Consider the following 14717-nt stretch of genomic DNA (forward strand, 5'->3'; position numbering starts at 1 on the left):
TGAGAAAATTTAGGTCTCCAAAAAAATTTTCTTGAATCAAGAATATTTACCTTCACAGTAAAAAACGAATCGTCAAAGTGTAAAGAAAACGTGTGTTAAAATTCAAAGTGCTGAATTTTTAACACTTTTGTGTGTCAATTTAACACACAGTATTTATCTTGTTTGAACTGTCGCAATCGATTGATTTTTTAACACACAGAAATGTCATTTTATTCAAAAGTAATACTTTTTATATGTTACTGTCAAATCAACACACAAGATATGTTAAAAATAATGTCAACCATCACAAAAGAATTCTTGGAAAATTTTTATTTTTAACGTATACGTGTGTAACTTTTTTTTAACACTCACAACATGTTAAAGTAACATATAAATAAGTGTAAAACGTTTGTTTTACACACGGTGTGTGTTGATTTTGACGAATCCTTTTTTACTGTGTTCAGTCGAGAATTTTTTTTTTTTGTGTGTATCTGTGCTTTTTTTTTTGATCGGGCGATGGGTTATCAATTTTAGTGATTTGTTTGTTTATCAATTTACAATTTTCAATATTTTATGGAGAAAAAAATGAGTGTATGTTAGACGGTATTATGCGGGATCTCGTAATCGAGGAGCAAAGAAAGCTTAAGTCACGCGAAACTGGTTATCCAAGTGATTGAGCGCTGGTTTATCATTTTTCTCTATTTTCTAACGCTCCGATGATCATGTTAGTGACATTAACTTACTATTTTATTGATATATAATAAGAGAGTAAGTGTAAGTAAGTACATAACTATATGTTATCATTATCATCATGTATACCGGTGTTATTATTGGTGTTGAAGTTTTTGTCCCAGTGAATTATTTATCAAGGATCGATGCAATTCCACAATAATTTGTCAAGTTCAGACTTTTTTCCGAATATTTTATTAGTGATTTGTTCGCGACCAATGAAAAAAAACTACAAACAATTATTTTTTTTTTCTTTCCATAGATTTATTTTTTAAAAATAAATCATCAGTTTCATAATTACTATTAACAAAGCGGTCAATTTAATGGCGCCCGTTCACCACGCGAGTGGTGAAAGGTCAAGACTTAATTGCGAGTGACCCAGGATTCAAATAAAAAGTGTCAAAGTGGTTTTAATTTTTTTATATAAAAACAAAAAAAAAAAATAATAAAATTATAGCGCAGGTTAAAGGATGTGGGACATGAAATAATTTTTTTATTGATGCTATATATTTATTATAGTTCAGATCATATTTTATGATTTATTGATTAACCGACTTCAGCAATAATAATAATAAATAAATAAATGCACCCGCAGAAACCCGTTAACGCATTAAAAATATATGTGATAAATATAATGAATAATAAAATATAAAAATATGAAACCGAGAATTTCATAAAACAATGAGCTGTCATTATAAATTCTTTAGAGTTTAAAGGTACAGATGTATCACAAGTAACAATGAATGACTTAAGAGTGAGTTGAAAGCATATTTACAAGGTACATATATTGTAATATACCTAGTATATGTGTACATATATGTATATAATTTAAGTGGGTTTCAGGTAAAACGGTAGAATGACAATAATTGATTCTTTAACCTACGGTAGGATGTACGCGCTATTGAGAATCCTTGAAATAAAGTAAAGTTAAAAAAAATAAAGTAAAATCTGTTGAGATTCGTCGCTGGTCGCGTTCCACTGTAGAACAGGTCGAACGGGCCAACGGGTCGACGTACACCTGAATTCCATTGGCCTACTAATTGAAATTGGCTTGATAACCGGATGAGCAATATATAAATTGCTTATTATTATTTTTTTTTTTTTAAACTAAATATTGTTTAAATTTTTTAAGTAAATGTTAATAATTTATTTATGCAGGAATTTTCTGGTTAATTTTAATTTTTAATGTCAACCGTAAACGCAGCCAATTATTTACAACTTTAATTTATTGGAATTAAAATTATAAATATTTTATTCAGATAAATTATTATTGTTATTAATGACGACAATTAATTAATATCGTAATTGTTAATTTAAAAAAATTTGTATAAATATATATATATATAAAAATTTCAGGTCTCGGAAGCAGGGGAGGGGTGGGGGTAAAATATTATGTGGGTCAGATAAAATTTATTACTGAGGCTCTAAAAATATCTTCATGGATGATATGCATAAAACTTCAATTAAAAAAAAATATAGATTTTTATTGCCAGCAATTTTGTTGATACTTAAAATGTATATAAAAACTGTAAATTAACATACGGATTTTATGGGGATTATTTTACATCGAGTTTTTAAGCTCGATAAATTTTTGATTGACGATCGAGCCGTATATTTATAGTCAATAGTGTTTATATACCGAATATCTTTACCTCCATTACATCAACCACTTATCAAAAAATTAAAAAAATTGACGAATTCCCTTTTATGTCATACCTTAAATTTATGCAAGTCCCCAGTGACGTTATTTAACTCAATACATAATCGAAAATTTAAAATATTGAATGAAAAAATTTGTAATTTTTTTTTTGCGAATCGAATGCCGAATTTAAAATTCAAATGTTGCCAAACAAGTTTGCAAATATGACTCAACTAATGGTCCCGAACGTTATGAAATAATAATAGAACACTTTCAGTATCAATATGTACATCAATCAACACACACACACACACACACACACACACACACACACACACACACACACACACACACACACACACACATCTACTAACATTATGATGATTATTTAAACTTGATAAGTAAATAATAAAACCCATTGATGCATGAAGAACATCACACTTCCGGTCGTTATCAATTTTTTTTTACAAAAAAATAAATATGAAAGTGAATTACATTCAGTGATAAGTGATCATTAACGCCTTAATTATATCACCAATTAGATCATTACTTTCATAATAAATTACTGATAACATTTTTTTTCTATTTTTATAATAAAAAAAAATAATTACTCTAATTAAAATAATTAAATTACAGCAATTGCTTTTATTAAAAATTAATTATATGGTAAATTAGAATCTTTCTAACAGTAATTTAAAACTTTTTCTTAAAATAATTTATTTAATTATTACAATTAATAAATTCATAAATTAAATAATTATTACAATTAATAATTATTTATTTTAAATAAATAAATTTATTATTGGGTTGACTAACGGTGAGAAACCATTGAGAATGAAAGCATGCGTATGCATATATATATATGTATATATATATATATTGACTTTTGAAAAGATGCCAGATAAAACAAACCGGAACTGGAAAAATCGGTGACCGCAAGGCTAAATATGACTGCCGGTTTACTTAATAAATATATGTATATATATAAAAAAAATATTATATTCGACAAAATTTAAATTCTGATCCATTAACATAAGCATCAAATTCATTAAATATTATAATTAACTATCTAGACATAACTGCAATAATAATAACTGTTGGTACGTATATAAAATATATAAAACATCTGGACACCTTGTGAGAAGTCAAGTGACATAAAAATAAATAATGGATAAAAAAATTTTAATGAGTGTGCAAGTAATCGAAAAAAGTATTCTCATTAACTCAACTGTTGGTGTGTAAAATATATATATAAATATAAGATGTTTTGTATGAGATAAAAATGAAACAATAACACATGAACCTGTCGTCCTACGCAACAGAAAATCTGGGCCGCTGTAGAGCAAACGCGAGTGAAAAATAATGGCAAGGAGGTTCAGTAGATAATATAAGAACAAGAGCAAATAAATCGGACGAGTACATATATGACACGTGCTTACAGTCACGTATTGTAGATATGTTGTGGGCAGACCGTTAGTTATACGAAGAATTCGTTCGTTTTCTACTACAGTTCTACTGCTTACAAGTTCATATGCTGTTCCAACGATTCCTCTTTCTTCTTTCTCTAACCGGTTTTTTGCGTTTCTTCTAAGTTTACTTGGCTTGTAACCGATTGTTTAGGATGTGGAGAACGGTAGTTTATTTTGTACAGCAGTCGGTAGAGATGAGAGGAAAGTAATGGCGATCGGTAACAGAGAAAATTTAAAGCGGCAAGAGTTGACGAACGATCAAACCGATTTTTTTGTAAATCATCTTTGTTTGGAAGCTTATCATCGGAAATTGATGATGGAGGGTTGAAAAGTTCGGACAGATGACGCGTCATGCATGATTTTTGCTGTCATTTTGTAGAAATTAGGAAACATTCCATGGGCAAAAACATTATTTTTTAAGGGTTTTTACTTTAGGTAAGATTTTAATATGGGAGGAACCTGGGGCGGTTCTAAGATTTTGCAAAAAAATGGAGTAGAATTCATTTCATTGCATGACAAAATTTTCATGGCCAAAATGGTCTCTAAGAAATCAAATTTTTAACATTTTGGGTCGAGTCATAGCTCTGAATTTTCTGGACACCTGTACCCTAGATAGTTTTCAAAATTTCATAACGCGTGTGTGTAATTGCCGATCTGATTTAAGCCATGAATAGCAAAAACGCGGTCAGAATTTCCTACTCTTCATGGTATGTCTCCTGTTGAACGACATTTCCACCAAAAAGTTTGAATTTTTGCCATTGTTTCAGGAAAAGTCGACCCATATTCATTTCAGTTCATTCTATTTGCCATAGAAAAGTTCGACTTTGTTTCCTTTTATCAGAGCATGAATTCCAACTTTTTGCGACCATGGAGTAAAAAAGATACTTTTCTAACCAAATTACTAACAAATTTTCATCAAAGCTGGAGTCGAATGCCATTCAAAACTCATATATTTTTGTTTAAAAATTTGGGATAAAAAAGGGTCAGAAATTACTCAAAAAAATGTACAAATATGTTGAATAATATATAATTTATTATAAAAAATAAATAAGTACAAAATAAATATATTAAATAAATTAGTAAATATCATTATAATTATTTATTTTTTTTAATACGAGTAGCAATTATTGAATTAGTGTTATCCCACATTCCTTGAGTTTCTTCGTAATTTCTCCAGTTACTAGCGTAAATATTTTTCTTAGCATTGGCATGATTAGTAATTCCTTCATGACTTTTGTTATCATCCATAATAACAATAGGTTTTTTATTGTCAAGCGAGTCATCGTTTAATTGAACCACTTCGCCGATGTTTTCTTGACTATCATGAGTCCCGGAGTTGTGATGACGACTGTCGCTGTCATTGATCTTATCTCCGGAATCAGGATAGACGTTGATGATTGAAATGTTGTCATCCTCAATCTGTTGGTTTGTGGGGTTTGAATATTGATCCGAGAAAGTTGACATGGAAAGTCGATTGTTGAAGCTGCGGCCCCAACCACCACCACCCCCACCACCGCTATAATCGTAACCACCGCCGCCTCCACCGCCACTTGAAGGGGGACCGTAACTAGTCGGTGGTGGTGAAATGTGACCTCCTCCACCACCACCATGACCTCCACCACCGCCACCGTGACCTCCTCCGCCACCGTAACCTCCACCCCCACCCCCACCGCCATGGCCTCCTCCACCTCCATCCGATGCTTTGGTCAACAGAACGATCTCCTTCAAGGGCGCTTTGGAAGAGACGATGACACGATTAATCTAATTAGTTTTTTATTCGTTATAATTATTGTTACTAAAACATTAACTACTAGATAATAATTACCTCCCCCACCACCGCCGCCGTGGCCTCCGCCTCCACCAGATGGCCAGCCTTTGAAACTCATCATTTTCATCACCAGCATCGCTTTGGTCATCATCATCGAGGCTCCTGCCATCATTAGTCCTTTCATTGCCATGAATCCCATCATAGCTAGACAATTTTCAAAATTTATTTTATTTATTCCCGCTCATAATTTCTTTCCGTCTATTAGTAATGATCTTACCAATCATCTTCATTTTCAACGCCATCATCATACACATCATCATTTGTTTGCATCCTTTGCCGCCTTTACCACCTCCTTTACCACCCCCGCCGCCTTTTCCACCTCTCCCTAAAATAATAATAACAACAATTATCTCATTTTATTTACTAAGATCGATAAAAAAAATCGAACTAATTACCTTCAACAATAGCATTTTCACCAAAAGTAAAATCGATTTGATTCTGTTCCCTCCTTCTGGGATTCCACTTTGGAAAATTAATCCTCAAAATAAATTTATCAAAAAAGTCGTCAATACTTCGGTCGATTTGGGTGCTGGTCCCAATAGCCCGGGGGTCAATGAACCTTCTCATCGGCGAACTGTTTCTCACTTTAATGAACTTAACATACTTCCCAATCAAATTAACATACTTGAGTCGTCCAATCGCGTCAATATAACGTGCAACCCGATCTCTGACGCAGCTAATCGACAAATCCAAAACACACTTTCCCAAATCTCGGACCGGTATCATCGGAAAATGATCGTCTTCTTCCTCAACGGTCTCATTAACCACCGGCACAATGCGTACATCCAATCTGACTCCATTTCTCTCATAGTCGAACACATGCTTACCCTCTTTTATCTCATTGAAGCGTTCACTCTCACCCTCACCCTCACCTTCACCCTCATGACCAAACTGTCTGTCCTTCGAAGCGCGCCCCGAAAATCCATTCAGATCGGCCGTTTCCAAAAGATTTACTTTGTTTCCAAAATTATCAGCACCAAATTTTCCCAGCACCTTCACTTTTTCCTCTTTTAAATCCCGCGGGTTTTCATCGGAGCGCGCGGAACAAATAAGACCGAAAATAAATAGACTGAAGTATAACTTTTTGTAACAGCTTCCGGTTACTAAGTACACGTCCCTCATCGCAGAAAGACGTTTTGACAGTCGCTTAGTGTCGATACAATGCGAAAAAACGACTGTCTTTGAAACAAAATCCAACTAGCTGTTTATATAGTAGAAAAATCATGTCGCTTGTGGTTTTAATCAATTTTATATTTTTATCGAAGTATTATAATTCGCGTCACGATTTTCATCAGTTTACTGTAAAATACTGTTAATATTGTCACACAACACCCAACAGATTTATTTATTTTCCTTAAGAACCAGAGAAATAAGGAGAGGCAGAGATAATTATATGGATTTATATTGTCATTTACCACTAAAATCTTCAATAAACTTATTATGATCCTCTTAACCTTGATACTGATACTTGAATATTAATTATCGTGACTTTAAAAGGAACACAGATATCATTAATTACTTTATTTAGATTTAAATACAGATATAAAATAAATAACAATTAAATTACATAAATAAATTTTCTAACAGTTTTAATTAATGGTGATGTTTTATAAAAAATGATGATTGAATTAGACGCCACGTCGATTTCGGGGGTTGCCGTACTTCTGGATGCTCTCCTGGACCAGTGAGTCTGAGAGGTCAATTGACCTCCCGTAACCCGAGTGCCCATAACCGTGACCTGCGTGATGTTCTTCGCTGCTGTGGGAGTGGGTGTTGGTGTAAACGGGTTTCGCGATCACTTCGTAGGTGGTTTTCTTCTCGGAGCTGCTGGTCAAGGATTTCAGGCCGACTATCGCTGAGAGCATCAGCGCCATCAGACCTGTCATCAGGGCTTTGCCGGCTAGCATCGCTAGGGCACCGAATCCTAGGGCTCCGAGGGTTCCTTTCATCATCATAAGTCCGGCTGTGAGGGTGCTCATTCCTCCCTTGTCTTTTTTTCCACGGCCTGTATCTGGAATTGCAGAGAAAATAATTTTGAAATTTATAATCACGTTTGGGAAATAAATTCCGGTTGCAGAAGAACATACTCAGGATTTCTTGACATCCAATCAGGAAATTTTCCTTTCCACTCGTCCATTAAACGTAATAGTGACAAATAAATTTAAAAAACTTACCCGTTTCCGAGTCGGTGCCAAAAATTCCAAAACTCTTGACTTCTTGGTTCAAATTTCGCGCGTCTTCAAGTGTTTTGGCATCAAAAAGTTTTATAGAAATCGAATGACTGTTCAAATACGTCCCAATTTTGTGGACCAGAAAAGCGTCTAATCTTTTTTCGACATCATTTGGAAAATCGCGGGCCAAATTGGCAACGAGCTCCGAAGCCGGTACATTGGCCGTATTATTTTCCTTGATCACGGAAATTCCAGGGAACAATCCCAAGTTTTGTTGCTCCGAAATTTTGTCCACAAACGAAACGACGTCAAGTTTCAGACACGTCATGCTGTAGGATTTTATGCAGTCTCTATTCATTGCAGTTTCTTTGTTTTCTTTGTAATCTCCCTTCAAATTGGCATCCTCGACAGATTGCTTCCAACTTTTCGGGTTTATTTCACCGTATCCATGTCCAAAAATTCCTATGACCAAATATATACCCACTAACATCCGTGAATCCATTTTATTATTTTTGAATAATTAAACTATCGATTCTAACAGAGTTAATAATTTTGAATTTGTTTTTCCGACCAAAGACGTGATTGCACACTGAGCAGAATCTGCAAATAGATGGACTATATATAGTAACTTAGAGCAAGAGGACAGGTACTTTTTCCTTTCGACAATTCATATTACATTCTCCTTTAAGCTGGAGCACACTATTAGACCCGCCTTTTTATTATTATTATTATAACTTTACTATTCGCATAAACAATTGTTGTGTCTGTGAATATCTATCGTCTTTCTCGCACCGACAGTGTCGTGGACGGAAAATAAAATCACAATCTTTTATCCTTTGATTATCCGCCACGTCAAATAGAGCGGAGAACAACAAAACTACCGCGAATTTATGTAAAAAAAAAATTGTAATAAATTATATCTGCTTGACTCACTTCAATAAATGGAAAAATAGTGTTGACTTAATGTAAAAACTATAAATTAAAATTATTCAGCTATAATATTTTTAGTAGGGTAAAAGTTATTGTATCCATATTTATGGGGCATTCGTTTTTTTGCGCTACAATTTTTATGGCGGGAAATTTTGTCCGATTGCTGAGAGATGATTGCAAGTGTCATATTTTTATTTTCGGATGAATTTATTATGAAGACTTTCAATTTTGGATTTTGGGAGTCAGATGAAATACAAATTTGATATAGGGGATGAATTATGGATCATATTTTATTATAAGGAGAGTCAATATTTTTTTTTAGGAAGGAAATTTTGAAAAAATCAGAATTTTTGCCAATTTATTGTACAGTGAGATCATGAATTAAAAAATTTTGAAATTTGGCTGACAGTAAAGGCAAGTGGGGAAAAATAAGATCTTAATTTTGTAACTCAAAATTTGAAACTTCGGGCATGAAAAAAAAAATTTTAATTAATGATGTCTCATTTTACCCCATCTCCTAATCTAAAGAATTTATAATTAATAATTTGTACACAAAATATCGCTGCCGTGAAAAAAAAATTGGAAAATTTTGGACTATGAATTGAAGAAAAAAATTTTATTAGGACTAGAAATTCTTTCACGTCCCAAAAAAATTTTTGTTTTTAATTTGTGATGCGAAAAATTTCTTGGAACCAGTGAAAATTTTCTTGGGGAAAGTAAAAATTTTTTGTGCCAAGAAATCTTCATTTTCTGTGAATATTTAAAAATTTTTCACTTGAAATTTTTCAATTAGAAATTTATAGAAACTAAAAAAAATGTTTATACTTAAAATATTAAATTTAACATATGGAAGTGTGCTAATACCCTATCATACAAAGCAAATACTATATAATACACACTAATAACATTTTCACTTTATAGTATATAATATAATCTGTATTATATGTTATCATCCAATCAATAACGTGTTATTTGTAGAAATAGAGCAAAAGTTAAGTATCAATTCATTTTGACGAAGAAAGTAATAATGTTATATTTTACGCTGATTATTATTTACTTAGCAGTTGTACAATTACTATATTTAAATAATTATGTGATGCACAAAAAAACTTTTTATTTTGATATTTATTATCTACTATTAAATGGAGGAGATTAATTATTAAAATATCCGATTCGGTAATCAAAAAATAAAAAATACATTTTTATTTAAATAAATTGCAAAATTTATTTATATTTTATAAATTTTTTTGATACTTTCATTATCTGACAAAGGAGAGCAGTTTATTTTCATATTTTCTTGATTAGTTTCCGCCTCTCCGTCTTCAAGTCAGCATTCAGAAGATTAATTTATAAGAAATAGTCTAATAGAAACTCGCCTACTCTTATAATTAAATTTATGTTAGTAAATTAATGTCAATTTTAAATTTTAATTAAAATTTCATACTCTAATTTTAAATTACACTCAACTTAGATAATTTTTCCCCGTCACATCGTCTGTCAAAAAAAAAAATGTTTACACATAAATTTATTTGTTTCGTAAACTTTTAATCAACAGACAGCAGAATCGAAATTTTGTATTTTTTCTTAAAAAAAAAAAAATTTTCTTTTTAAAAAGCGGTCCAAATTACCCGCTTTCCCCAAAGTAACTCAACTTTCCTGTGGGACTGAATTATATTTTCAAAGAAATAATTAATTTCCTTAATTGATCTTCGATTAAAATTTTGATAAAAAAATTTTGTTATTATAAAAAAAAAATTTCTAATCTAAAGTAATTTGCTGTAGAATCTAAAATTAAATAAAAATAATAAACCATCATTAGGTTTATGATCAATAAAAATTCTTGTAAAAAAATCATTAAAAAAAAAAAAAAAAATTAGATATATTCATATAAATAAATCGTAGCCTCGAGTCATAGTTCAATGTACTGAACGGTATATCATCTGGCACATGTGGTAACCAAGGAATCGCTCACCGCGACAGAGCAAGTGTGTTCACCTTTTGATAGCAACTCGCGTTTATATACTTGACGTCAAGCCAATTAAGCCCGATCCCTACTATTTACGCGGCATACCCACCACTAGTTGACGTATTGCACTGAGTGTCATGTGTAATTCCCGCCATGCTGATACATGACTGCAGCACACATACAACACAATAGCAATGATAATAATAACAGTATCAGCTTGCAATACGAGCAGCCTCACTTCAAAGTGAAGGTAACTTTTATCTGGTGGGAGTGAGTGACGTCAAATGGCCCCCACCTTGGCCTCCACCAGTGTCACGATTGACGGCCACGGACATATACTTGAGAATAGAATGGAAGTCAGGGCCAAGGCAATGGCACACTAACCTTGATGTTAAACTCGCTCAAGTTTATTGTGCGGAAAGTGGGGATCCATGCACAGTAAGTAGGAGGATGAAGAGTGGGAGGTGGAGAGGGAGACGAAGAAGGAGGATCAGGATAAAAAGAGACAGAGTTATCATTTTGCTCGAGGCTACCAGAAGAAGGCCAGTCGTATTAAGTCAAGGCTCTCTCCCCGTTTTTTTTATCCCACTAACCCACTTATCACTTCCTCACTCTCTTCATATATTTTTTATGTTTTTTATCCATTCACGTTCTCTCCCACTTTAAACCAACGGTATTCAGGTCATCGGCCTTTCTCATGTATTTTTTTTTTTTTTTTTATATTTATTAATATCAAGATATTTTTTAATGGAATTTTTAAATAAATAATTCGGTAATTAAATAAATTTATTTTTTATTTTATTTATAAATATTTTGATAAATTTTTTAAATAAATAAATAAATAATGAGTATGAAAAACGTGATAAAAAAATTTAATTTACAGGATTTTGATTATTTTAAAGGCAAGTCGTGATAGGGGTAAGGGTCGATGGGGAGCTCGGGTGCCCAGGCTTTGTAGGGCTGGTTCACTTCCTCCTGGGAGCGATGCCAGTGCTCGTGGTAGATCTCGGGCTTGACCACCCCGTAGCTCACCCGGGCTGGATAAGACGGTGGTGGAGTCAAAAGAGCCTTGAGGGCAACGGCACTTGACAGCAAAAGGGCCGCTAAGCCTACGCCGAGGCCCTTTATTCCCACAAGACCGATCAAAGTTATTATTATTGGCAAGACTATCAAGGCCTTGAGTTTCAATGCTAGTAATACTGGTAACACCATCCTCTTTAATTTTGTTCTTCCTATAACAGAATCATTAATTTTTAGTACATAAATCAGGTAAGAAAATTTATAAGCCTAATTTCGATATACAAAAGCGCAATCTAGATTTTTCGTAATATCGAAAGAAAAATTTGCACCTCAATTTTCGTTTTTTTTTTAAATTCTACTTCACCTCCGATTAAAGCAAAAAAAAACATTTTATTTATTAACAAAACATATAAATATCAGTCGTTGAATTTTTGCAACGAAAATTTGTAAAAAAAAAAATTCTGGAGATCTGGATCTGGTATTTTGTCAATCATTTAAATTTGTAGAGATTTCGGTAAACGAAAAAAAAAAAAAGTAAAATTACCCAAAGGTCAAAATTTCGATTTTAGAACAAAATTTCTAAGTCGTAAAAAAATTTGACATAAATATGGTGAAATTAACACGCGACTAATTTTGGAAAATATATAAATATATGTGATTAGACTACAAAGACGTCGTAGTCATAGAAAATAATGACTATTGATATATATGATATATAACAAAGCCTACTTTCTTCAGTTAACACTCGACACTCTCATTGCTGACCCTATCATTACATTATTCCTCTCGTCTCTGTACCAGTAAATTATTTTATGTTTTACCGTTTTCTTTGTCCCACAAACCGTGAATTTTCTACTATATCATGTACTTTGTCCAGCATTGGCTGCATCAATATACATCACGGTTAAAAAAAAATCTCCGCCCTTTTGAAAAAAAGACCCGAAACCCAAACCTGTAAAACTTCTCTCAGAATATCACAAAACCCCTCGCACCGAGTTGCAAGTTTCCACGAAGTTTTTTATTCAAAAAATAAGAAGCGTCAATTTAATAGAAATCTTAAATTTATGACATATATAATATTTTTTATGACTGTGGAATTCCGAGGCGGTGATATTTTAAAACCAGGTGGACGATTCGGATTCGGATTTGGATACGGAACCGATCGACCTACTAGTTGGCCAATCTCGGTATCATGTCAATGTCCCACTTAAATGTCATTGGTCGAAGACGAGAGATCTTGGATACTATATAAGAGTGTACCACCTCCAGAGTTAGCTATCATTCGATGGTTAAACTCTGCAGGAGATCAACATCGTAAACTTATGATTTTTTTATTACACCCAAATTTATCAATATCGAGTTATTAATTTAGAATTAGATTTTTTTTATTCCTTCATATTCTTTTGATCTTTTACCGACACCAAAATTTCATTAGAATGCTGCGATTGTTATTTTCAGATAATTACCTCTTGCATAAAAATTTTTCGAAAATTAGTCAATTAGATCATGCAATTATTTTCATATTTATTCATAGAAATTTATGATTATTAGAAATAATTCAAATTTTTTAACTTTGTATAATTCCCAAATCTGTTTGTTATTTTTTTTAGCCGCAAATAAGTATTCAGTGTCCATATGACCTCATAAAAAATTAGAAATCTGAATGTACTACAAGTGCATTTTATAGATTTGCTCATACTCTAGAAATTTCATTCACAAAAATTTAGGAGCTGATTCCGATTCAAAAAATTTTTTAGGTCGTTTTGAGTCGCTCTTATTACCCACTGGGTTCATATTGCCCCTTTGTTCTATTTTAAAAAATATCAGAGCCCCATTTTACTCTTGTAATTTTTATTTATGAAAAATTAATTGAGGCCCATTTTACTCCTTTCTATTACACGCTTTTTTTGCCAAACATTTGCGGAGTGAACTCGGAGTAAATCCGGAGCTGATGATTTTTTTTTTTATTTAATTCCCGGAGTAAAATTTACTCCGATGGGGAATTCAATTTTTTTAAATTCCAGTTTGGAGTAGATGCTAATGTAAATAAAATCCACACTCCGAAATTACCCCGCAAAAAAATTTCCTATTCCCTCCAAATTCACCTCATAATTTTATATCATTATATATTTTATATATATAAGTATTTATCAAGGACACATATAAATTTACTGCAGCGATGCAAGATTTGAACACTAATAAAATTAATCACTAAATTAATAATCAGGAAATTACCGCCCCTATGACGGAAATGACTCGTACTAAGATCAATTAAAAGTAATTCTTATTTTCCACATTAGATAAATAATTTAATAACAATCTCATAAAATCATACGAACTAACCTTCAGATGCGCCAGTAGTCAGACCACGCAATTCGATATCGATACTTTTTTTCCCCAAAGCGCGAGCGAATAAATCCGCAGCGGAACCGTCACTCGGGAATGTCAATTTTATTTTCCTCGTGGCCAAAAATTCGTCAACCCTCGCGACGAGCGGATCGTCAGTGCGCTTCGACCGATCATTAACAACATCACTGTCATCTAATTTCTCAAGCGTAACAATGTCTCCAAAAATTTTAATACTATGCAGTTTTTTGAGCTCCTCCATTTTGCGAACCATCTTGGTCTCGATCGTCTCGACGTCCTCGGAGTCACCCCTCGCGATCGCAACAACGCAAAGCAAAATGATAAATTTTTTTTTCATTTTATTTGAAGATATATATGAGCGAATATAAAATAAAGCGGCGACTCTTGAGATTGACGTACTTTTTTCGACTGTTTTAGCCCGTAGACATTTTTTCTTTTATATCGGCAGCGTATTTGTTTGGAGGGGCTATAACTCAATGTTTGTGAGCCATTTGGCAAAGAAAACGCAATGTTCTTGTCAAGAATTTAAATTTTTTTCATTCTTCATATATACATATATACATATATATATCATTTCAATTCATATGTACTATGTCTACAGTCTACATACACCTCTATG

The 14717-nt window shown here is 32.6% G+C and overlaps 3 protein-coding genes across 3 annotated transcripts; all 3 read right to left on the reverse strand.

The window, feature by feature from the left end:
* Positions 1 to 4831: 4831 nt before the first annotated feature.
* On the reverse strand, positions 4832 to 7046 carry LOC130677962 (uncharacterized). Its single transcript, XM_057484904.1, has 4 exons — positions 6040 to 7046; positions 5862 to 5969; positions 5642 to 5788; positions 4832 to 5549 (listed from the first exon to the last, which is right to left on the reverse strand). Exons 1-4 carry the CDS (start codon positions 6764 to 6766, stop codon positions 4912 to 4914), a joined length of 1620 nt encoding a protein of 539 aa, XP_057340887.1. The 5' UTR covers positions 6767 to 7046; the 3' UTR covers positions 4832 to 4911.
* A 104-nt stretch (positions 7047 to 7150) lies between these two features.
* LOC130677973 (uncharacterized) lies at positions 7151 to 8394 on the reverse strand. Its single transcript, XM_057484917.1, has 2 exons — positions 7819 to 8394; positions 7151 to 7655 (listed from the first exon to the last, which is right to left on the reverse strand). The coding sequence occupies exons 1-2, from the start codon at positions 8315 to 8317 to the stop codon at positions 7273 to 7275; spliced, it is 882 nt and encodes a 293-aa protein (XP_057340900.1). The 5' UTR covers positions 8318 to 8394; the 3' UTR covers positions 7151 to 7272.
* A 3188-nt stretch (positions 8395 to 11582) lies between these two features.
* On the reverse strand, positions 11583 to 14485 carry LOC130677985 (uncharacterized). Its single transcript, XM_057484928.1, has 2 exons — positions 14075 to 14485; positions 11583 to 11943 (listed from the first exon to the last, which is right to left on the reverse strand). Exons 1-2 carry the CDS (start codon positions 14433 to 14435, stop codon positions 11603 to 11605), a joined length of 702 nt encoding a protein of 233 aa, XP_057340911.1. The 5' UTR covers positions 14436 to 14485; the 3' UTR covers positions 11583 to 11602.
* Positions 14486 to 14717: the final 232 nt, after the last annotated feature.

The sequence above is a fragment of the Microplitis mediator genome, chromosome 11 (assembly GCF_029852145.1).
Source record: "Microplitis mediator isolate UGA2020A chromosome 11, iyMicMedi2.1, whole genome shotgun sequence".
NCBI classification, from domain to species: domain Eukaryota; kingdom Metazoa; phylum Arthropoda; class Insecta; order Hymenoptera; family Braconidae; genus Microplitis; species Microplitis mediator.

What these genes read in the sequence shown, in the direction of transcription:
- LOC130677985 (XM_057484928.1), bottom strand. Translation starts at nt 14,435, where the DNA reads ATGAAAAAAAAATTTATCATTTTGCTTTGCGTTGTTGCGATCGCGAGG. An exon ending in GACTACTGGCGCATCTGAAG is followed by an intron (nt 11,944 to 14,074) that starts GTTAGTTCGTAT and finishes ATTCTGTTATAG; the next exon opens with GAAGAACAAAATTAAAGAGG.
- LOC130677962 (XM_057484904.1), bottom strand. Translation starts at nt 6,766, where the DNA reads ATGAGGGACGTGTACTTAGTAACCGGAAGCTGTTACAAAAAGTTATAC. An exon ending in GTTGAAAATGAAGATGATTG is followed by an intron (nt 5,789 to 5,861) that starts GTAAGATCATTA and finishes AAAATTGTCTAG; the next exon opens with CTATGATGGGATTCATGGCA. An exon ending in CGGCGGCGGTGGTGGGGGAG is followed by an intron (nt 5,550 to 5,641) that starts GTAATTATTATC and finishes TCTCTTCCAAAG; the next exon opens with CGCCCTTGAAGGAGATCGTT.
- LOC130677973 (XM_057484917.1), bottom strand. Translation starts at nt 8,317, where the DNA reads ATGGATTCACGGATGTTAGTGGGTATATATTTGGTCATAGGAATTTTT. An exon ending in TGGCACCGACTCGGAAACGG is followed by an intron (nt 7,656 to 7,818) that starts GTAAGTTTTTTA and finishes CTGCAATTCCAG; the next exon opens with ATACAGGCCGTGGAAAAAAA.